The 21,710-nt window shown below is 51.4% G+C and overlaps 5 protein-coding genes across 5 annotated transcripts; 3 read left to right on the top strand and 2 right to left on the bottom strand.

The window, feature by feature from the left end:
* Positions 1–561: 561 nt before the first annotated feature.
* Positions 562–1,443, top strand: PV08_07096 (uncharacterized protein; the record flags this gene model as incomplete). The annotated part of the gene is made up of 1 exon (XM_016381428.1): positions 562–1,443. One exon carries the CDS (start codon positions 562–564, stop codon positions 1,441–1,443), a length of 882 nt encoding a protein of 293 aa, XP_016234530.1.
* A 7,434-nt stretch (positions 1,444–8,877) lies between these two features.
* Positions 8,878–10,695, top strand: PV08_07097 (uncharacterized protein; the record flags this gene model as incomplete). The annotated part of the gene is made up of 1 exon (XM_016381429.1): positions 8,878–10,695. One exon carries the CDS (start codon positions 8,878–8,880, stop codon positions 10,693–10,695), a length of 1,818 nt encoding a protein of 605 aa, XP_016234531.1.
* A 2,985-nt stretch (positions 10,696–13,680) lies between these two features.
* PV08_07098 (uncharacterized protein) lies at positions 13,681–16,248 on the bottom strand (the record flags this gene model as incomplete). The annotated part of the gene is made up of 6 exons (XM_016381430.1): positions 13,681–14,343; positions 14,447–14,580; positions 14,673–14,753; positions 14,818–14,877; positions 14,939–15,749; positions 15,826–16,248. The coding sequence occupies 6 exons, from the start codon at positions 16,246–16,248 to the stop codon at positions 13,681–13,683; spliced, it is 2,172 nt and encodes a 723-aa protein (XP_016234532.1).
* A 1,207-nt stretch (positions 16,249–17,455) lies between these two features.
* On the bottom strand, positions 17,456–19,621 carry PV08_07099 (uncharacterized protein; the record flags this gene model as incomplete). Its single annotated transcript, XM_016381431.1, has 1 exon — positions 17,456–19,621. The coding sequence occupies one exon, from the start codon at positions 19,619–19,621 to the stop codon at positions 17,456–17,458; it is 2,166 nt and encodes a 721-aa protein (XP_016234533.1).
* Positions 19,622–20,341: 720 nt separating this feature from the next.
* PV08_07100 (uncharacterized protein) lies at positions 20,342–21,706 on the top strand (the record flags this gene model as incomplete). Its single annotated transcript, XM_016381432.1, has 3 exons — positions 20,342–21,006; positions 21,130–21,282; positions 21,472–21,706. The coding sequence occupies 3 exons, from the start codon at positions 20,342–20,344 to the stop codon at positions 21,704–21,706; spliced, it is 1,053 nt and encodes a 350-aa protein (XP_016234534.1).
* Positions 21,707–21,710: the final 4 nt, after the last annotated feature.

Here is a 21,710-nt window from a genome sequence, read left to right on the forward strand (position 1 = left end):
GTGACTCGGCTTTCTTTTGCGAGATGTGGAGGAACCTAGGATGACGAGATCAGCATCCCAGAGACCAAAGAGCGGGTCATTTCAAAACATTTCGAGGTTCGGGGTTGGGGCCCCTGGGGGAACACATTCATGGTATGTTCTCGCAGCTGGGCAGTTCCAGGCCCAGGCCGAGGCCGTTGGTGTCACAATGATGTGGTTAGCGGAATGCAAAGTGGGATACTACTATGCGAGCAGTTATGGCATTTGCAGAGTTACAAGACAGTACGCGCACACGACTATGGATGTCAAGTGAATGGAGCATCCGCTTTTTCGATGCCCTGCATGCCATTTCAGGAAAGGCTGCCGACGGATACAGAAGGACCGATCCTGCCCTCGCTGCCCGGTCGCTGCCCGGGCTTGCACCTATTCACAGACTCACAGAGTCCTTTTAAAAAGAGTCTCACTCGCCTGAGCTTCACTTTGTCAACGCTGTGTCTTTCCACTGTCAAAGAACCAGTCACAAGCTCACAGATTTCTCACAAACCCACCTTCTGCACCCTGATCCTTTGTCAGACTGCAGCCATGGCAGACAACAGAGTGTTCGACTCCATAACAAAGACCGAAGAGCCTAAGATTCCCACAGACACCGAAGAGCCTGAAGCTCCCACAGACATCGAAGAAGCTGAAACTCCTACAGACACTGAAGAAGGTCAGTCAGACTGTGGAAGCGAGGATTCTGATCAGTCAAAGGATGCGTGGAAGAAAGAGCTTCGCGAATTGGAGATGGACAATCACGACCAACTCAACGACTGGTTTGAGCTTTGCTGCCCCGATTACGACTTGATCGAGGTGCTCTTGAAGGAAAATCGGAAGACCATTCACATCGAAGAGGACCGCCGCTTTTTCCGTCGACTGAGAGACGCTCTCAAATTCCACGTCCAGGATCTCGAGGAAAATTACGAATGTATCCACAACATTATTGACCGCGAGGTTAAGAGGGTACAGAAACTAGGCGACGAGGCCGAGGAGAGGTTCGAGGAAGCAGCCGCTGATCTGCTTCGCAAGCCGTTCCCGCTTCCACCTCGGGCTCGCGAAATCTGTGCGAATCTACTCCGGGACGGCCACGACTATCTGGCGGTGACTGACTTTGTCTGCGAGGTCTTGCCGATCCTGGTGGACAAGCTCAACTCTTCGACGGAAGCGAATCACACGACCACCGAAGCGGACACTGAGGCACCAAGCAGCGATGGCGTTTCACCAGGTTCCAAGCGCAAAATAACGGCTGACGATGACAACAAGGAATCCCTCTTGACTACGAAGAGTAGCGCAAATGAGGAGCACGCTGTGAAGAAGATGAAACGTACCCAGCCCCCCGAGGCAGGCGCACCAGATGAAGGCGGCCTTCTCCCAGAGCCCCGCCCGGCAGAATATCCGCAGTGTGCAGACGGGAATCGTTACTGGTAGTCTGGTATTATGGGTTTTGGGGGACAATAGCCTCTGCCAACACAACCAGCTCCACCGTCGTCCAAGTGTCGGGCCACATATCTTTGGAAGTTACAACATGGATATGGATATGGGTCACGCAGCATTGCAGCAATGTGTTCATGACAAATTGGGCAGTCGATCTCTCTCTACCATGAGCTGGTGTGATTGCACAGACAATTGAAACGACAATTTCCCCAACGAGAGCGACTTCAACTTCATCAATCAAATTCGTCCCTTTTACTGATTAGCACCTTCAGTTTCATCGACCAGCTCCATGAGCGACCCACCATTCCCCCCCCCAACCAACACCAACCATGTTTAGAGATCCACCAAGTCATTTTCAGATCTGAGCTTCGCAGAGAGAGACTGAGGCGTCGGATTGATACATAAGTCTCGGGTCTCTCCAATCGGGTCTCCGAAGACAAGAGTGGCAGTGCACACGCGATAATAGTCCACTGCACTAGATTACCAATCCTTGGAGATTAGTTGAGGGCCCAATACAAAAAAGATGTTCACATCAGTTTCCATTCCATCGTTCAGTCGTAGAGAAGAAGTATGGATCGATACTCCGTATAGGTATGTATAGGCCTAAGGAATACTCTAGTCTCTCGTGGGTCGCCAGCGGTGCACGTTACACAGAATGGATCCCTAGCCTCGAGTAGACTTTAGTGGGAGTACTTCCCCAGATCTGTCTTACAATTTCCCCCAGATTGTTACGCTTCCCCAGAATTTATCACACATGCAGTTCCGGGTTGTACAGACGCGGTTGACATAGGTACCACTGTATCTATCCCCGCGACCCGTCCTTTTCAACAACACAATACATTCATAGGTGTCTTCGTGATCTATCCTCACGGAGCCGTTATCGAGATCTGTTCTCGTGCTTTTATTCTGTACGGATTCTATTCCTGCGACATGCTCTCTCCAGCGCACATCCCTTCGTCACGCCTGAAATTCCGCGCCCTGTTGCGAACGTAGAAAGAAGCAGTCTTGATGGCTATCACCCCTTTCCACCGTCTGGCACAAAACCCCGTCACCTCGCAGGTCCGAGAAGCTAGACCTGTTCTGCTCCGTGTCCAGGCCGCACGACGGCAGAGGTTCAATAGGGGCTAGAATCTCAAGCACAATCCTCCATACGCTATGTTATTCACCACTTCCAGCGTCCCCTTCGGAGAAGAACTAAAAAACAAAAAAACAAAAAATAGAGTCAACACTTAAAGTGAGAATTTGGCTGTAGCCCCCTCCCGGACCGTGGAAAGATTCCTCTTGAGGTCAACTTATCTCGCTATGCACCGATCCTGGGTTAAGGGCCCCTTCCCACCAAACCACCGAACCTGGAGAGAGGAATCCTGATCTACACCAGCTGCGCCAGCAGACCCATAGCAAGTCTCCCATGTCGGAATTGTTGACAGGAAATCAATGGATTAAATATATCTAGCACTTTTAGAAAGGTATGAAGTGAAGACGCGTTGTAGCCCTTTCACCGCGTTCGTGCTTGGAGTAGGGCGTGTGGGTTGTTTACCTAATCAATGGCTGACATTTCATCCACTGTACGGCGCCGTTCTGGACCGTCATGGCGCGGTGCCCTCTACTTTGTTGGCTGAGATGGCGACACCGAGACCCTTGCCGCAGACCGTCGTTTTGCGTTCCCTCGAGGCGGTGCGGGCCTTCTCACTCCGTTAGGACGAAAGCAAATTCAGCCGAAAGCTACTACATTGCCTGGGCATCCGGGTCGCCTGGAAGAGCAGCCCACGAGGGTCTTGGAAATCATTCTTATTTCCAGTGTTGAAACAACAGCGTGATTGTGCCAGATAGCGGCGCCATTTCGTACGATCGGCGTGCGAATGAATGCATGTTCACCATGCAAATCCAAGAAGGTCTTGGAAATGTCGCAAGACATATCTCAAAAGATATCACCACTCCCAGCATCATCGCTGTTCTTCAAACATTCTGAAATTTTGATTGAACCGACGGACGCAGCCTACAAACACACGAAGCGATTGACTGATCTCCTGGCCCTGACGACGGCGACAACGACAAAGACAACGACACCACCTGCTAGGATGACGTTGGTAGAGGAATATATCACAACTGGGCGTTCAAAGGGCCTAGTTAGACGACGACGGCAGAGCCGGAACATTATGAATGTCTGCAACACCTGTGGCACGGACGAGATTGGTCGTCCGGCATCCCCGAACTGTGCCGGAACTACACGACAACATCGAGACTGTTGGCCGCAGGGATACACTTCGGAGGAAGCCAGGGACGGCAGCCGGCGCCCTGGCCACATTATCTGAGACGAATGGAGTGTCTTTCCTTTGTGGTACGAGTACTCCAGAGCCACAAAAGCTTTGCGAAAACATCATGCGACGAACGCGGCAGGAGATCAGATTCTAGTCTGATCCGTCCCTCCAACAAAGACACCGCTATTGGATCGAACGGATGGGATATCTATAGCGACAAGGACCACCGAAGCTATCTCGGTCCAAGAACGCTTGGGCGTACATACGTTCAGTGACATTCCTTCGTCCGACAAGTCTCTTACCGATCAGCACTCTCTAGATGGCGGTGGGGGAGCTTAGAATCTATCCTTTGAGGATCAGCACATCTGCGTGTATCTCATCAGGCATACGGTGTCCAAATAGAAGTCATTCGACTCTGAAGTGCGCCAACACAGCAGTGCATGCTCCTCAGCAACTGGCCTGACCTAATTCTATGGTTCTCGGAACATGGGTTCCCACTTTTCTCTTCTGTGTCCATTCGAAATTCTAGGACCAATTGCTGTTGAGCGATAGCACATGCTCGCTCTCGACTGAAGAACAGTGCGGGCTGGCCAACTTCTGCCCGATGTATTGCATCGTCCGCAAGGTTAACAGCGTCTCTTTCATATTGAACTACCCTATCCTCGATCCTCAATGGCAGGATTTTGCGTATTCCACATCCATCAGTTGCTTTGGTCCGCCCGACCCGAACCTTACAGCCTCATCACTAAACCACCTCTGCGGCATCGGACGATAAGGACGACTGAGGAATTTGTGCGTCTCGAGATTGGGTTAGAGGGCGAGTGTGAGAACAAAAGAAGGATTTCGGACTGCTTACAGCCAGGGACCGATCCCTGGATATGGCGCGGAGGAGGGACATGTGGCGAGGTGGTTGCACAATGAGTTCGCATAACGGTCTGGTGAGGAAGTTCGAGTGAGGAGGCTCTGCGAGTGAGATTCTGTGATGAAGAGGCGGGCGCCAGCCGAGATCTGCGCCAATGCTCAATCTCTACGGCTGCAGTGGACGACGTGGTGTCGGTGCCACCAAGGCTGAGTCGAGGAAACAAGCTGTCTTCTCGTGCGATCCTACCTATGACTTGCATGAACGGAGGGCCGGCCAAACACTGGACGGGGGAAGGCTGAAAATGCTCCGGGTGTGTTTGTACAGATTTCAGAAACCGATGGTAAAACGGACTGGCTGAAACACTGAGCAGCAGATATCCGTGCTGCACACAGCAGGGCCTGAGGAGTCGCTGGACTGCTAACTTGAACACCCGCGCTCCAGAAAGAGGGATGGCGGTAACCTACCTTACCTGGAACGCGTAACAGGGGTCCCGGGAGGCCAGTCATTCTAAGGGGTACTGTTGAGGTGCCACGGTGAAAATCCATAGGCGTCTTAGCCTTGAGGACCAGGGCTACTCATCAGGCTGATAGGCCTTCACGAGGCACTATATGTCAAGAAAGCCACCCACGAGTACCTGCGCTGCTCACCTCCAACTTTTATGTCCCAGTTACAGCAGTTGGTATGTGTGCCGCTTTCTGTTGTTTGACTGATTCTACGATCACAAACTTGGCCAGCGACGGTTTCCTTTTTATTTCATGACAGTCCTTTTTGTTGGGACCTCTGAGCGAGTGCTTTCTGTCCAGCACGTATCTGGCACTGCTCGACTCTACATCTATGATTAGGCATGGTAGCCATCAATTAATTCCCTTCCCTCACCGGACATGTTCACAATGTGACAGCAGTACAGATATACTTGCTAACTTTTCATTACTAGATAGCGACAGCCTCATCAAGAAACCCACATGCTACACGACCTCAAAATACCTACAACGGCGTCGCCCTCGGAATTCCTCTGAGCATATTGCTCATTCCATTGCGCTATTCCTTCATATTCCTCCCTCAGGACCTTGCCGGCGGAATCGTACCCTTCTACTAAGAGCCCTTTGTCTCTACATTCCTGGTACCAGCAAACAGAATGTACACACGTGCAAGAGAGGGAAATTATACACAAGGTCCTTTGTTCTGTTGTACTGTCAACAGCCAGTGTTGGTGACAGATGTCATACATTGGAGTAGTCTTTGACGAGTTGGATGGCGTACGCCCCAGCGAATATGTCTGTGACAGCCACACGACATCAGTGCATCAAGAGCGAAGTCACACACCTGGAATCCTGTCTCCGCTTTTATTGCTTCAACGACGTCGACAAGGAGCCACTTACATGGTGAAGGACGCCGAGCTTAAGCGGAGCCTAAAAGCGGAACCCAAAGGCGGAGCGCATAAGCCGGCTCTCACTGACATCGCATCGTCGCGTCCAGATATGTTACATTGAATATTGTCAAGAGGGTGGGAATACATGAAGCGTGGAAGAAGTCTTTGTTGGGCTCACAGCTGCCAAAAGGTTCTGGAAATATCACAACTGGAGGCTATCTTTGTTTCGTCGAATCCGCAGGTGGTGAACTGGTGGCAGTCTTGAGGAGCTTACAGGCGCTGAAACGCAGCTCCAAGCTTCGACACTGTGCACAGACTGCAAGTTCTAGTGTACCGAAATTGTGAGCTCGAGGTCCGCGAACACTTGGTTGAAGGCTTTTGGAGTAATGAGGCAGCGATTACAGGATCCCAGCAGCCACTGGGATTGCTGCTGTTGTTCTTCGTCGTACATACAGACGTTTGTATCATCTCGATAACATGAAACAAATCCTCTGCGAGACGGTACGGCTGCGTGGTCCACTCGCCCACGTATGCGATGGTGTTTCAATGGTCCATGGGGGCCGTCTGCGCGGCCGACAATGAGACAAAGCAGGAGGGAGACTGCAAGAGTTGGATCACTTCTCCCAAACCTCAAGGAGGTGTGAGCTTTTGATGCGTTGCTCTTCTTTTGAATGCGGTGGCGCTGGCAACATAGTCGACGAATCTTCTGCCACTCTCGAACTACGGCTGCGCTCGAATGGCCCCGGTGTGCAATAGGAATGGAAAGCTCCGTCTCGGGAGTTAGAAAACGAAGGGGCTAGCATCAGACAGGTTTTGCCCTGCAATGTACACTGTCCTGGCTTTCTACGTTCTCTCTTTCTCTCTGCCAAAGACGCATATGATGGCTATACCTGCACAAAGGTCTACTGGAAATTTTGGCCATTGTCGCCACGAATCTTCTGGTCCCGCTCTGATTCTTCTCTCCTGCGACCCGGAAGCCTTCTTCACAGGAGAACGCAAGATCAAGCAATGCAGGCTCGTTGGTGCGGTACGATTTCGAAAGCAAAGCGGAACTTCTTCTAGTGGCAGAAGAGGACATCGAGAAGCATACATACAAAGATAGCATTCACTGAGGCCCTGCTCCGAGGCTCGAGATCATCGCCCGAGACGGTGGCGTATCTAGCGACTCAGCGAGCAAAGGACGCAACAGGGAAGTGTACCCACCTGGCACAGCGGGAAGTGCGCTTCCAACGGCGAGCTGAGAAGAAGCCCACAAGAAGCCCTTCCTTCCCGACTCAGGTAGAGACAACGTCTTCGCTCTTCAATTGATGAGTCGTTATTGTTATAGCGAATTGTTAAATAGACAATACTGCATCAATTTCGACAGAAAATCACAGGGCTCTTCTCATTGAAGGTCCTGACAGCGAGCCTCGGAACTTAGAACCACCACGCGACGAATCCCGATATAAAGCCAAATTTTCTGGTTCAAGGATCGCATCTCACACAGCCCAAGCCGACGGCGGACGATTGCCCTCCGGTAGCTACGTCCCATTCCTTTTGTCTTCTGCTTCTGCTTCAATCTCTTCTGAGGAGGACATACCGTGGCTTTGTCGGAGTCTGTCTGTCAATCGGGCGGCGCTGTCAGGACCTTCACTGGGAATAGCCCTGCGAAGGGGTAGTTGATGCAATGTAGTCTATTGAACAGTCCTATGTAACAACGACTCATCGCTTGATGAGCGAGGAAGTCGTCTCCGCCTATTTCGGGAGGGGGTCTCCTCTTGTACTATCTCGCCGCCTTGGAAGTGTACACTTGGCTATGCTAAGTGATACGCTTCCTTATCTTGGTCCTTTGTTCACCGAGGCGCTGGTGATAAGGCCATCTCTAGCCAATCACAGCGTCTCGTGGCAGGCGCACACTCGAAGAGCCCGGGATTGGGAAGAGCCTCCCCATTTCGATGCAGACTTTAGTCAAGATGACTCGTTTGGATCAGAACGAGACGTCGAACGAGAATGCTGGACCGGACTCAGACATCTTCTGGTGCGACATCAAGAACCCTGTAGACACTATTCCGGCGGCGAAGATTCTCAACCATAACGCGGCGGGCCGCCACGGCCGAGCACGGGGGAGCGCGCCCGAGCCCCGTTCTCAGAAGCCAGTTTGGGCTCTGAGGGCCTCGGCCTGAGTACAGTACATCCTGAGCAAACACACTGGCGGCTTAATCTGGCCGCTTGCTCCTCTAGGCAAGGCATCTGTTTCAGACAGGAGTTAGGGAACCGGGTAGATTCCCCGCCCCTTTTTGCGCCATGATGGTCCTATCAAGTGTTTCCCCGGACCACCACCAGCTCCTTGTGGCTGATATACTGGGTTTCAGCTATCCGTACTCCGTACCTCGTGGTGAATTGGTACCTGCCGCCGGCCCTTTGGTGTATCCGGCCCGATAAGAGCTCCTCAACCTCCCTCATGTTTCCACTCCGCAATCTGTACTTCTAATCCTAATCCTGTCCTCGGACTCGGTTGCGACATTAGTCATGCCCGATCACGTTCTCCTATGCCTTAAATGCAGAGAGAAGGGTCATGATGTTCAGAACTGCTCGGTTGATGATTGGGCTGGGGAGTTCAGTTGGTTTTTTTCAACAGCGCGGAGTGAGATGGACCTAGCTCCTGCTGGCGCTGACGCTGTACAGATCACCTGCTCCAGATGTAAAGCCTTGAACCTGCTGCAATTTTTCGAAACTCGACCTCCTTGGAATTCGCAGAAGGAGTTTCCTGCCGATCTTGCTAAAGAGCAACCTTCGAATAAGCGTCTCGGTAAAACCGGAGAGATTCAATTCTGGGCTGACTGCTCAATGTGTTGTTGTCTGTTTGCTATCACTCCACAGCCGAGCTCTGATGATCAGGAGGTCATACTCGTACCTGATTGGACTGTCTCTCGAGTGTCTGGCGAACTGGGAGCAGTCACGATGGATAGCCCGGCAAAACGGAAATATGCTACTTGTATTCTCTCAGTCCTCGAACCGAGCTCGGTGCCCTTACCAACCAGAATCATTGCACATCGCGGAGATGCTCTGTGCTTATTGGATGGAGGCGTCCATTCGCACAGTACGCTCGGCGGCAGACGTATTGACTTCTCTGGCATCAACCTCAAGATGATTCTAGACTGGGTGCAGGCTTGCCAGGACCGCCATGATGCATCGTGTCTTCCGATGGCAACCGAAGAATTGGGAAAAGTCAGGCTCATCGACGTTGAGACCCGCACAATAGTCCGATATCCTGGGTTTGACTGCGAATATATTGCACTTAGCTACGTTTGGGGAGATGTGGTTCAGTCCACTTACCGGCTTGGAGATGTCATCCAATCCCTTCCTCGTACACTCGAGGATGCGCTGTCGTTGACAAGGAAGCTTGGGAAAAGATACATGTGGATCGATTCCGTCTGCATTGACCAGTCAGACGATGAAGACAAATCTGAGCAAATCAACAGAATGTGGAGCATATACAAGGGTGCATGGGTCACCGTGATTGCGCTATCGGGCTCTTCAGCGGATGCAGGGCTGCCACGATTCAGTCGACAACAGCACCATCCGCAGCTCAGCAGCTACATTGAAGGAAAGGCCATTGTGAGCTTGATGCCGACATTGTCGCAGCAAATCTGGATGTCGCCCTGGGGCCAACGTGCTTGGACTCTGCAAGAAGGCCTGTTATCACCGCGTTGCCTCTATATCAGCGACCACCAAATCTACTACGACTGCTCCTCCATGCAATGCTGCGAGTCACTCGACGATTCAAGGTCATGGGCTCATCATTTGACTCCAGCTTCCAACCCGACTCAAGAAGGTTTTGTCACGTGGATGCTACGTCAAGCGGGAGCTGGAGCACTGAGGATCCCACTTGACTGGCCTTCACGAAGACTGGAGCATTGGGGAGAAAAATTGAATCTCTATTCCTACCGGTTGATGACCTACCCGGAAGACGCCATCAGGGCTTTCCTCGGAGTGCTTCAACGTCTTGAGACCATATACCCGGAAGGGTTTTTCGAGGGACTGCCTGTGGAGGACTTCGACTGGGCGCTCACGTGGGCATCTCAAACACCTCCTTCGCGTCGTCAAGGTTTCCCATCGTGGTCATGGGCTGGTTGGCTAGGCCCCTTGTTCTTCGGACAGCCAGTAGACGTCAAGAAAACGCGACGCCTCGCCACGGATCTAGATATTAGAGCCTGCAGGGCAGGAGAGTTACGGGAAGTTTTTGTGACTCGAGGAAATGGTAATATCGGCGGTAGCGATATTAAGCTAGTCATACTGCACGACCCTGTCGATAGAGCCGCTCTCCAGGAGCCGGAGGAGGCCGAGTTTGATCTTAAGAAACATCCCTCTGCTGAACAGGATAGGTATCTATTCATCACGGCAATATGCTTTCATTTCACGCCGGATTTCTCGAATCCTCGAACAGGAACCTACGCATCTGGTCAGAACGAAACTTTTCTAATCACCATCAGGAATACACCTTGTTTGATCAGGATATTCAGCACTGACCGTCATATCCAGGGACGGTGGGACCAAGGTCGCTGGGTCGCAGAAGAATATCAAGAGAAGCAGACATTCATGCTGCTGGCTCGCGATCATCTTGAGGGATTCATCTTGCATAAGCTCATGCTCTTGAAAATGGGAACTTCGTCCATTGTCGCAGAGCGAGCCACTGTCCTCGAGCTACTGGTGCCTTTGGACGAGCTGGACGTCCTAGAAGAGTACAGCCCCAAGAGGCGGCGGATTGTACTTACTTAAATCTATTCTTAGTTATCCCGAGTAATCCCTAGTCACCAAGGTCACAACTACCTGAGGCTCTGAATGAGAGTACGAGTTACTCGAGTCTTATGATTCCGAAAGAGAACTTGTCATTCTACAGGATGGTCCTGGGGCCCGTCCGACTATATAGGGTTTCAAGTGTGTACGGAGGCTTACCGAAGATCTTCCATGACATTTTACGCGCCAAGAGATATTACAACAGGAGTAGACGGGGAAGCACCAGGTGCACAGGGCTGTAGTCAATCGGGCGCTATGAGCAAGGAGTAGAAATTCCGTCGTAGAACATCTATTCACTCCTTACAACGCTTGTTGGGCCTTTCCAACAATCATGGAACGCCCCTCGGGGCATACTGTCAATCTGGGGCAGCGCAAAGTGTCGGGCTCTTCGATGACACCCCGACTACTCGTCTAGGACACGTCGTGCTGTGCAACGAGATACGCGCTGAACTGGAAACTCATAGGGAACTGCATCGACTTGTACGCAACTCAAGAACTTTAGGACTGACTCTGTATGCCTCACGTATCTCTGTGTACCCATATGCATAAAAAGAAAGGAAAAAACCATGTTCCCGCCCTTTGACGTTATCTCCGACACTTGCTTGGCTACGGGCCCACGCGCCACAGTGCCTACCATACCCCTTGAGGGGTGATCACATCCTATCGCATTACAATATTCCTACGCGCTAGTGTTCACCTCGTTAGTAAAGATGAGCATGACTTATGTCTAAGCGGGCGAAGGACCTACTCATCTTAAAAGTCGGTTATTTGGTCGTAGTTAAGCTTAATCCTAGATTCGATGGGTTTGCTGACTCGATCGCCATTTCACGTCGGCGTTCCTAATCGGCTACTAGCCATTCTCCTCCGCTTTATCAAACACTTCCGCCGTGGTTTTCTCTCTCTTCGGCATCGAGAAACAGTAAACGGAGCAGTGAGCGCCGTAGTATAGCAGAAAACCAAGGATTGGACGAGCGCCGAGACGAAAGGAAAACAAGACGACTGGGCACGGAGGGTCAAAGGACGACGAGACATTGGTAAGGTGTGTTCAGGTGGTCAGAAGACCGGATAGAAGGAGTGATTCGCACGATAAGTAGAGGGAGGGCAAGGGAAAATGTGGGGACCGAGAGAGGGAGAGGAAAAGAAAGAGAGGAAGGGAAGCATTGTCCTATAGAACTAGGGGATACAGTCAACCCCGTCCAGCGATATAGCAAGGAATCCTCTCAGGGATCCTCTTAGGGATCTCACATTTTATCAGGGCCGAAATGAGCCCTCATCACTGTGATCGAGTAAAGTTGCCACGAGGCTGGATGTGCGCGATGTTGGCGCCCTGTAGGACTAGAGCCCAAACGGGATCCTCACCGGCACGTGAGGGAGCATGGCAGGAGCGGGCCAGAGCCGTGAGGGAGCAGAAGGGAGTGGAGGAGGAGCGCGCAAGAGAGGAAGGGAGCAGAAGAGAGCGGACGAGGGAGCAAATCGACTAAATAGTTCGTTAGCGGGAGAGCAAAGCGACGAGGGATGAGTCAGCGAAAAAGTCACGGGTGTCGACTGTTCGGGGACAATATATATAAGACATGTTCTGACTTCTACCCGTGCAGGTCGAGGAAGCGGCAATGTGGCAGAAGGATCATCGGGGGAGGAGTTGATTTTTGTAGGACGCCTGACACCTGTTGCTCGCAGGGAGGGAATGTAACTGCGAGCGAATCTTGAATAGCTGCCGGGCATCACAGATGTTCCAGATCTGTTTGTCATGAGCCGATTGACGTGACTTCTGTGGGAGGTAATGACCGCAATGCAGATCTCTTGTTCGAGCACGATTTGGGGGTTACTTGGGACGATTCGTCCTCGAGCACTGGGGTTAAGGAGTGGATCAGGTCTCGGAGGACAAGGCAGCAGTGCTTGAAGTGTCAAGTGTCAGGGTGAATCATGACTCGGTGCGGGAGAGAATAACATTCGATATGTTCAGGGGTACTGCGATTAGTTGGGGATGAGCATCGCATTCCTGCGCTTGGGCTGTCAATAACAAAAAAAAAGAGGGGGGGTGTGTCACACGAGTTCCTGTGTTCTCTGGTTTGTCTAGAGTACTTGGAATTCCTCCAAATATGGTATTCACAAGTAAGTAGTACTTGTGTCTCTCTCTGGGATAGCTCTGAGAATACATCTGTTGTTGTGATGGTGGATTTCTCCCCACAGGTCTATTATATCTCTGCCTCATAGAGTTTCCCGTCGATGACTACTTGTTAGACTGTTCAAGGTGTGCGATTCTCACGATCATGGTCATGGTAGTATCGGTTTCTTATGGGATCCATGGCCAAAAAAAAGTCGACAGTCGACTCTTTTTAAATATTCTGGCATTAGAAAACCTGGAGAGACGAGATTCAAGTAGTAGATCGATTTGATGCCTGTTAGAACTTTAGCTGAACCGGTATTTGAACTCACTGAGGTCTGATGATCAAGTCTTTGATCTGTAATAGTGTTAGTGAAGTTTCTTTGAAAGGAGCTAGGAAGAATTAATCATTATCGTACCTTGCGAATAATCTTTTCGAACGGTCGGGGATTCGAACCCGCGGCCCTTTTATCTTCCTTTACTCGCCCGCGGCCCTCGGTGTGTTCCTTGCTCGCCGCAGTGAATGGACGTCCGCCACATAGCCATGTGGTTTTACCCTGAGCCATCACTGCGGGGTCTTGGTGATTGTGAGGAAAATTCACGGGTTGAATTGATAGCTGTTTGAATATTCGGTGGTAAGTGAATTGCTCTTGTGGTGGGTCCTGAGATGTGAAGCAAGGCAAGGCTGAATATATACATAGCCTTGTTCAACACCCTGGAGTCAGGTGAAGTGAGGAACAGTTGTTAGTTTGTGTGATGACCGAGTCACCGAGCATGCCAGTGTATATAGTATTGAAAATTGCACCGCTGTGTGAAGTCTTGAAAGAAGGATGACCACGCACCAATGACATGACCACATGAGTTCAAAACTGTTTCCTCTTCATCTTCTTCTCCCAGTCCTCGACATGCCCGTGTCCGTGTCCATGTCCATGTCCATGCTCGTTCCCATGTTTATGACGACGTCGCTGCTGCTGTCCCATCTTCTTAGCCCTCTCCCTAGCCCCTTTGCTGTCCATTTCCGTTTCCCGCTCCTTCTCTTCGCGACTCTTAACCCTCACTCGGGCCATGTGCCTCCTCTGGCCATCGACGGGCGCACTGCTGTTCATGACCTGCGGGATGAGGTACCCATTGATGGTATTGCCGGCCCTCTCAACCGCGTACAGAGGACACTTGCCGTCGTCGTCGTCGCACGTCACGCCCGGTGGACAGCAAATGCCCGCGCTGTTCGGACACACGTTACACAGGGCGTTGTCGGAGGAAGAACCAAAAATGGAAATGTTCACTATATCGCTGCCGTCTGAGGAGACTCGGCCAGGAGAAGACACGAGCGTGTTGTTGTTGCCAAAGATGTTGATGATGATGTCACCCCCTCCTCCGGGTTGGTTGTTGGAGTCACCTGCGCAGTATGACACAAATACGCTCACTGTCTTGGTCGGCCGGGTAGAGGAGGCCACTGAACTCGTGATTACGGGGGCTAGAATGGTGGTGGTGTAGCCTTCGGTTGCGGTGAAGACGCCTGATCCAGTCTGTTGCGGCGGTCACAACGAACGGTTAGTTTGGCAACCCGAGTAGAAGAGGAAGTTGATGATTGATAGAATCCGTCGTAGAGAGGGTGTAATATTTTCTTACCAGTGTTCCACAGCCCCTGAAGCTTCCACTTCCACTGATGGTTCCGGAGGAAACGATGGACATCATGCCCATTCCTTGTGCAGGCCAGATGGTGCCGGTGCCTGTGAGAGTGCCGGTACCAGAGCCGTATCCACCTATTAGGAGATTGGTTAGTACGAAAGGCCGAGGCTGAATCCGAGATATGATCAAAGAAACAGCAACTAAGTAGGTAAGCAACCTTACTTACATCCAGTAATGACGGCGCTGCCTAGAAAGGTGCCCGTGGTGGCAATAATGTAGCCACATCCAACTACACTCGATGCGGAGCCTGTCCACCAGGATAGTCAGACGTAGGATCCCAACAATATCTAGGGGATGTCGATGTAACTTACCAGACGCAGTGCCCGATGTGACGATGGATATGCCCTCGGTGAATATGGTTCCTGTGCCGGCTATTTCGCATCAGTATCGACCTCGACATTTCGGTGGTAGCAGACACAAGTAGAAGCTCACCAACGATACCACTCCCCGAAGCCGTTCCACAACCGTCAATGGTGTTTGAAACAACTGTTGTGATGTACGACGCCGAGCTTGACAATGTCGTCGTGATAATTGGTGCTGGAGTCGCGGTGATGATGGTCAGGGTGGACTGTGACGTTGTCGTTCCGCTTGAACTCGTGGCGGCGCCTTCATTGGACAATGTGATTGTCGTGCTTGAAATGACAATGATCGAGTATACCGACGAAGTGGAAATTGTGGATAGGGACGTGGACAGTAAACTAGAGATCGGGGGGACGCTCGAGCTCGTCGGGCTGGACGTTGACAACGAACCCGAACTTGACACGTATGGCATATTTGATGTGGATGGTGAAGAGCTTCGCGAATCTGGTGTCGTTGGCGTAAGAGACATGGAGGATACGGCGGATGTACTGACCACAACAGTCGTGCCGCTGATGACGGTGACAGTCGTCCGCGCCGTGGTCGACCGAGATCCGCTATTGAGGATAGGGCCGCCCGAGTAAGAAGATGAAGACAGTGACACAAATGTGCTAGATTCGAAGGCCAGACTGAATCTAGACGACGTCGAGGCGGGCGTCGTCGCGTTGGCATAGAGGCTGGAAGTGAAGGTGGAGGTGGGTCTGAAGACCCCCGAAGTGGCCGTGAAGGACGTTGAACTCGTCCCGTTTGCTAAACATGAAGCTGGAATGGTGAAGCAGCAAGGTAAACCGGTTGTGGAGGTGGTACCAGGTTCAAAGACGCCGGTGTAGTTGCTGTTCAAGCAGACTGAACTCGGTGCTTGTGGGTCGGGGGATCGAAAGACTCCCTGTGATCTGCATGTTAGTCAGAGGTTTCAGATAGTGAGTCGATGTCCCTTGATAGGACCAAGGACCATGGCTCACCAAATACGCATGGGTCGTGCAGGATATGCTTGAACTGGTGGTTCCCGAGGGACCAGAACTTGACACGGCTCCTCCACATGGTGTGCAGGTGGAGATTGGAGGATCGTTTGCAAAGACACCTCTCCTAAAGAGACCTCGACCTTGTCGCGTTTTGGAAAAGTATTGATGGTAATAGAGGCTGTAGACGATCTCGCGTGTGCCGTTCGGTGCGATGGTGATGGAGGGAGCGACGGCTGTGATCATAGACGGAAGGATCTCGAATCGGAAGTCATGGTCGATAGGAAGTTGGTTCGGTCGTGGGGTAGGGACCAAGATTGGTCCATTGAAGGGAAGAGTCGTGGCGCCAAAGTCGACATATCCATGAGAGGCATGAAGCAGAGTTGCAACGATAACGACGGCAAGGGTAAAATAGAAGGATGCCATTGTTGTTGACCTGTACAAGACGTACACCCACTCACCTGGGTTCCAGGATACCAAAGGAAGACTTTGCAGACTTGGAGAGCCAGATGCGATGCAAGACGCAGCTGGCCCATCCTGAAAACACGAGATGTAAGTATCCAGGTATGTCTACCCTTGAAGTCGCGTTGTGGTGCGCACAGACACTCTTTGCGATGGTGGAAGGGACTGGACTGGAATGTAACATTGTTCGCAGATGGTCGTGCTAGGAGGAAGATGCGCATCAAGATGTGCAGGAGATGCACCGCTTTGCGTTTGCTTGTATTACTATAACAACAAGCATTTTGAGGTTGACTGGATTGGTGCTCCGTGCCAACATTCTCTGCCGGTCACTCCATATAGTCGTCTCTCAGGCTGCTCTGTATAGCCAGCGCAGATTTTTCTGGCAACCGCCGTCCCGTGTAGCCAGCCAGGCTGGAAGTCTGTCCGCTCTCTGCCAGCGCGCACTGTCCTTCTCTCCTCTTGTCGAGAGCGAGCATGCGGTATCGCTCAACACCGCGTGGCCTGTCATTTGGAGCAGCGTAAATGCTGCGTTTTCATTGGCCACCTCAAATGTAACTCATCGCTGGAAGGGTCGGCACCTAGTCGGTGTCAGAATTACCCGGCCACCTTGCTTTGATTTTGGTGTGTTTCGCTCTATTCTACCAAATTATGGCAGACCACCACAGAGCATTATAGATTGAAATAGATAGATATGTAGTTTAGCTTGAAATGCACAACTTTCCTTAGCTAGCATTAACTATTCTTAAACTAGAAAGTGCGGTAGATTCGAGAATATTTGATCTCTAGGCGTCAAATCGAGATGGTTGATCTCGCCTTTGTTAGTCAGCGCCTCAAAAAGTGGCCGGCGCAGCCGGGTAATTCTGACACCGACTAGGTGGTCGGCCATCAGTCGCCCCAATGACTCAAATAAGTCGGACTGTTGCGTCCGAGGTTTTCTCTTCAGAGGAGAAGGACCAGACATTCCATCTCGGTGAAGCTAGACTCGCGTCCGTGACGTTGTCGTGGTCGTCTCCTCCCTGGTCGATGGGCACGGCGGAATGACTGCAAAGTGGTAGGTTCGACTTGTCCTCGTTCATAGCTAAATACATGGTGTAGTAGGAGGTTCTTCCAACAGATAGAAATCCAGAGCTTTCAATCGTTACTATGCCGCCAACACTTCCTATCTGACACATCACGTCACCCGCATTGTCACTTCCGCGGCTGGCACTAGCTCGTCTTTAAGCAGGCTATAAAGAAGACTATCCGAAAGGTTGAATTTCCTGAAGACCTGAAGGAGACCAACGCGCACTGCAATTGACGTGTCTGCCCCAAGAATCAGTAAATACATCAGCGGACCATAGTGTAAACCAGAACCTAGATACAGGGCAGGAAAGATAGCGTGTCTATCGGTTAGCGCCAACGGGCTGCTTCCTGGGATATCAATGTGAACCTTAACACCGTATATCCAGGCAAACCGTGCTTCTTCATCAAAGAGATATCTTCCACTGGGCCATTGTAGTTGCGTCAGGGACCATTGCTGACTTTGGTCGTCGCGTCTAACGTGTGCCTTAAATAGCCAACTGGTGACGTGTAGAAATGGATTGCGCTCCGGAATGGCCTGACCACGCTTTGGATATATCTTTGCTAAGTCCGACAATGGTAAGACAGTGCCGTCGTCCAGCTCAATGGCAAATCGAGCGTGCGGGTACCTACTCCAAAGCAAAGTGGCCTCCGCATCGCTAAGGGCCCCCACACTCGTCCACGACCATGACGGGAAGTATGTGCGTCTTGTCGAGACTTCTCTGGTCATTGGGTCAACAGTCCAGCAAAGGTGTTTCGCAAATGTTATATTCGTGTCCCGGGAACCACTGAATGAAATAGGTATTCCCCAGTAACTGGTTCGCGTAGTTTTGGCTAGAATGCCCCGAAATGCATCAAGTATGTCCAGATCGAACGTCAAACTTCTCTTCGCGTATTCGAATAAATGTGAGCCGTAGCTCCCGGAATTAGCATTGCCATTGCCGTTGCATCGTAGTTGATGTTCAAGCTTCAGTAAGGTAGGCTCTAGAGTCTGGTGCATACTGCTAAAAAGTCGCAGAAGCGAATGTTGCACACTTTCACACTCGGAAACCCGTTTGCTAGCATAGTAGACTTGATCGGGGGTAAAGAATAAGCAGCGAGTGGACAGCACTGCTTCTTGATATGTCCAACCTCTGGTAGCCCATACCGAACGATCTATGTGATAGGACACATGTGGCAATGTCGATACAAAAGTCCTGGCGTTAAGATAGAGTTTCTTTTGTATGTTCCGTGGTTTGGACACCCCATATAGGCCTAAATCCGGTCCATCCATTGGTCCAGGATTAGCCGCAACAATCGTCGCGAATGCTCCTTCGTAGATGAGGTTCATATTGGCAATATGAAGATGCCTTTCCTTCCCATCTTCAGGGACACAGTATCGATCCACCCAAAGATAGCGCTCGCCTAGTCGTAGTGTCACTTGAATGGCATCTTGAACGGTTTGTGGAGAGTCGACCAGGGGGTTTGACACTTTGTTGGAAGATTTCCCCGACTTACCCCAGACATAGCTTAACGTGAGATACTTCGTTGAGGGGTCGTGCTGTACAATCTTCCCGTCATAACAATCAATGACTTGGCACCGGAACGATGGCTGGATTGGTTTCTTTGGGATGATGTCTTGTTCGAGCCACTGGCGTATTAGGGAGAAGTTTGCCTCCAGTTGATTCACCTCGTTCCCGCAAACTCGAATAGTGTCTAAACACTTCGTGAAAGATTCCGTGTTTGTCAAGATGGGGGTAATGAAACCCCTCAACAGTGATGCATTGATTTGAGCGAGTGTGGGTTGGGCTCTTGGAGGACTGCCCTTCATCACTGCTAAAATGACGGCCTGTTCGGAGACATTGCGCCTCCGTTTGATCCGCAGTGCTTTGGCACAACTGAAGACTCTTAAATGCCATCCCTCAGCAGCCGCTCTGTCCGTGGCGTCCTCCTCATCTATGTCAACGTCTAGGAGCGACGCCACTAGACCGCAAAGCTGACAACTTGACTGCAAGGACTTTCGATGTGTTGATACTGGACGGCCATGACGTGGGATGTCGCCTGCTCTTGTGGCAAAAATAGCATCAATGTCAATCTTGGAGCAGTCGACACATAGCGTACGTGAGTGCTGTGCCGCCGGATGTGAAAATGCATCGGCGTCCAGAGCCTCAAAGGCAAGCCGTGGTAGCTTCGATCTGATGGAGGTGCCAGACGCTATAGGGTCGTTAAATTCACCGGAAGGACGTTTCTGTCTTAAGCTTCCTGAAGATGTGGAGGGTGGGTCAAAATCGGCGTTCATCAGGCTCTCAGCGCTGGGGATCAACTGTGTCGTGCTCGGAACTGGGTTGTTTCAACAAGGTAATCAATTCTACCCGACGAAAATAACACCATTTCCAGCTATTCGAAGGATTGGAGAAGAGAAGTAAGGAAAACAACAGAAGGCGACGATAGCGCAGTGCAGTTGGCGGTGCTAGGCGCCAGCGTGGCTGTGCTGCTGCAATTTGCATCCCCTGAATTGCCCTCCATTCCTACCGGTAGGAAAGGAATTATTCTGCACTGAGGCAGCTTCCAGAAGGAGAGGCGTTGCCTGCCGAAGAGATGCCTTCCACGACGAGGCAAACATCTCACGACTATGCACCGAATGCGAGATTCCGACCCCGGAATACCTGGTTCTCGACAGCGCGCATGCTGTCTTTGCTTCGGGTGTTGGAATGCGTCTGCATTTCTTGAACAATCATTGATCAACAGGGCTGCATCTCGCAACCCCAACCTCCCGTGCGAGCCCTGCGTTCTCAATGATCCTCCGTACTCTCTCCACTTGCAGCCTCGTCCCTTTGAGGGGCACCAAACTAAATAATCGGCATTCGTTCTGACATAATGTGTATGGGCCCTGGAGACGTTACGGCTGAAGGAGTCTCATGTTGACGTTGACTCGTCGCCTCATTCACAAGGCGTCGCTGGTTGGCTGCCCCGCTTTATCGCTGTTGCACCACTTCCAGTATTTGCTGGCGAGGCTGAGATGGAATTCCCTGCCCAAGCGGGTTCTGCAGACAAGCGGTCGGTCCAGTACAAGATGTTGCACAAAACCCCTCTCGCAGCTGAGGAACTGGGCACTCCAACACCAGATGAGGGTTTGGTGCCATGCCACGTCGATTTCTGTTGTCCAAATGCCGGCCGACTCCTCCTAGCTGACGGTCATACGCAATTGGCCACTCGCCTCTCCCTTCTCACACCTGAGGCCTCCTTCGAAGTGGGTAGACTTGAGACAGCAGCGACTGCTGTTAGAATGCCCTGTCCAACCTGCAAAAACCCTGATAACGGGGCATCGAAGAGGGCCTCGGAGAGCTCAGCCTCTCCTGGAGAGCCATCGTCGTCCATAGAAGGACAAGTATCGACGCCGCAGCCTGCCCAAGTCGTGCCCTCACTGTCTGATCATTGCAAAGATTGCTGCGATGAAAATCCGGGCGCCACCTCCTCAACAGGAGTCCAGCTCGAGGTCTTGGTACCATCGTCCCAAACCGCCTATATCTCTTCGAAGACCGCTCCCGCACGGTATGATGATGATCATGGCGCTGTGCTGTCAAGAGCAAATGATGCGGCAAAGGAGATACCGGGGGAAAGAATGAAACAAAACTCGGGTTGGCTGAACACAGATGTTAGCTCGGATGTTGAAGAGGACCCCATGTATGCGTACCTCGCCTTGGAGAGCGCCTTCTACCATGTGGAGGACTGCCACCCAGCATTGGTAGACTCAGCCCTCTCCTCTCCGGCTGCAAGATCCTTGGGGCAGGATTAACAACTTTACAGGTCAGCTCAGCCAGATGCCAGTGTCCTTGAACTCGAACAACTCGAAAGCGTGGCTCAAGCTCGACTGAAGGCTATCAGGCTCGCCTTACCTGCGGTAGTGGAAGCTATGCAAGAAACGCGAAGCGATCTCAAGCACATCGACGAAACCATTGCGTACGTCGAATCATGGTTCACCTCTTGTTTGCAGACTTGTCATTGATGAAGAGAGAAAAAAACAATCATACACATGATGGACAGTGGGCATGGTCGGAGAGACTTGTCAAGATTCTTCTATTCACGGCAAAAAGCGATGCTCCTCACAAGAATGCTCGGACTTACATGCTGACCACCAGGCGTACACAGGACGGTGAATGCTTTCGCTGATGCTGCTCAGCCTGCTGCGTACCTCAGCGTGGAATCCGCAAGAGCGAGCATCCAGTTGCAGGACGTACTGTTCGGCCCTTTCATGTCAAGCCACCCACCACACAGGGACAGCTATGTGTATGTGGCATACAGTGATCGGGGGAAGGTAGATTGGGAACTTGTAAACGTTTCGCAGTTGACAAGTGTTGTTGTTGCTGAGTTTTTAAACCAATAAAAAG

This window comes from Exophiala spinifera, assembly GCF_000836115.1.
Source record: "Exophiala spinifera strain CBS 89968 unplaced genomic scaffold supercont1.5, whole genome shotgun sequence".
Lineage (NCBI taxonomy): Eukaryota > Fungi > Ascomycota > Eurotiomycetes > Chaetothyriales > Herpotrichiellaceae > Exophiala > Exophiala spinifera.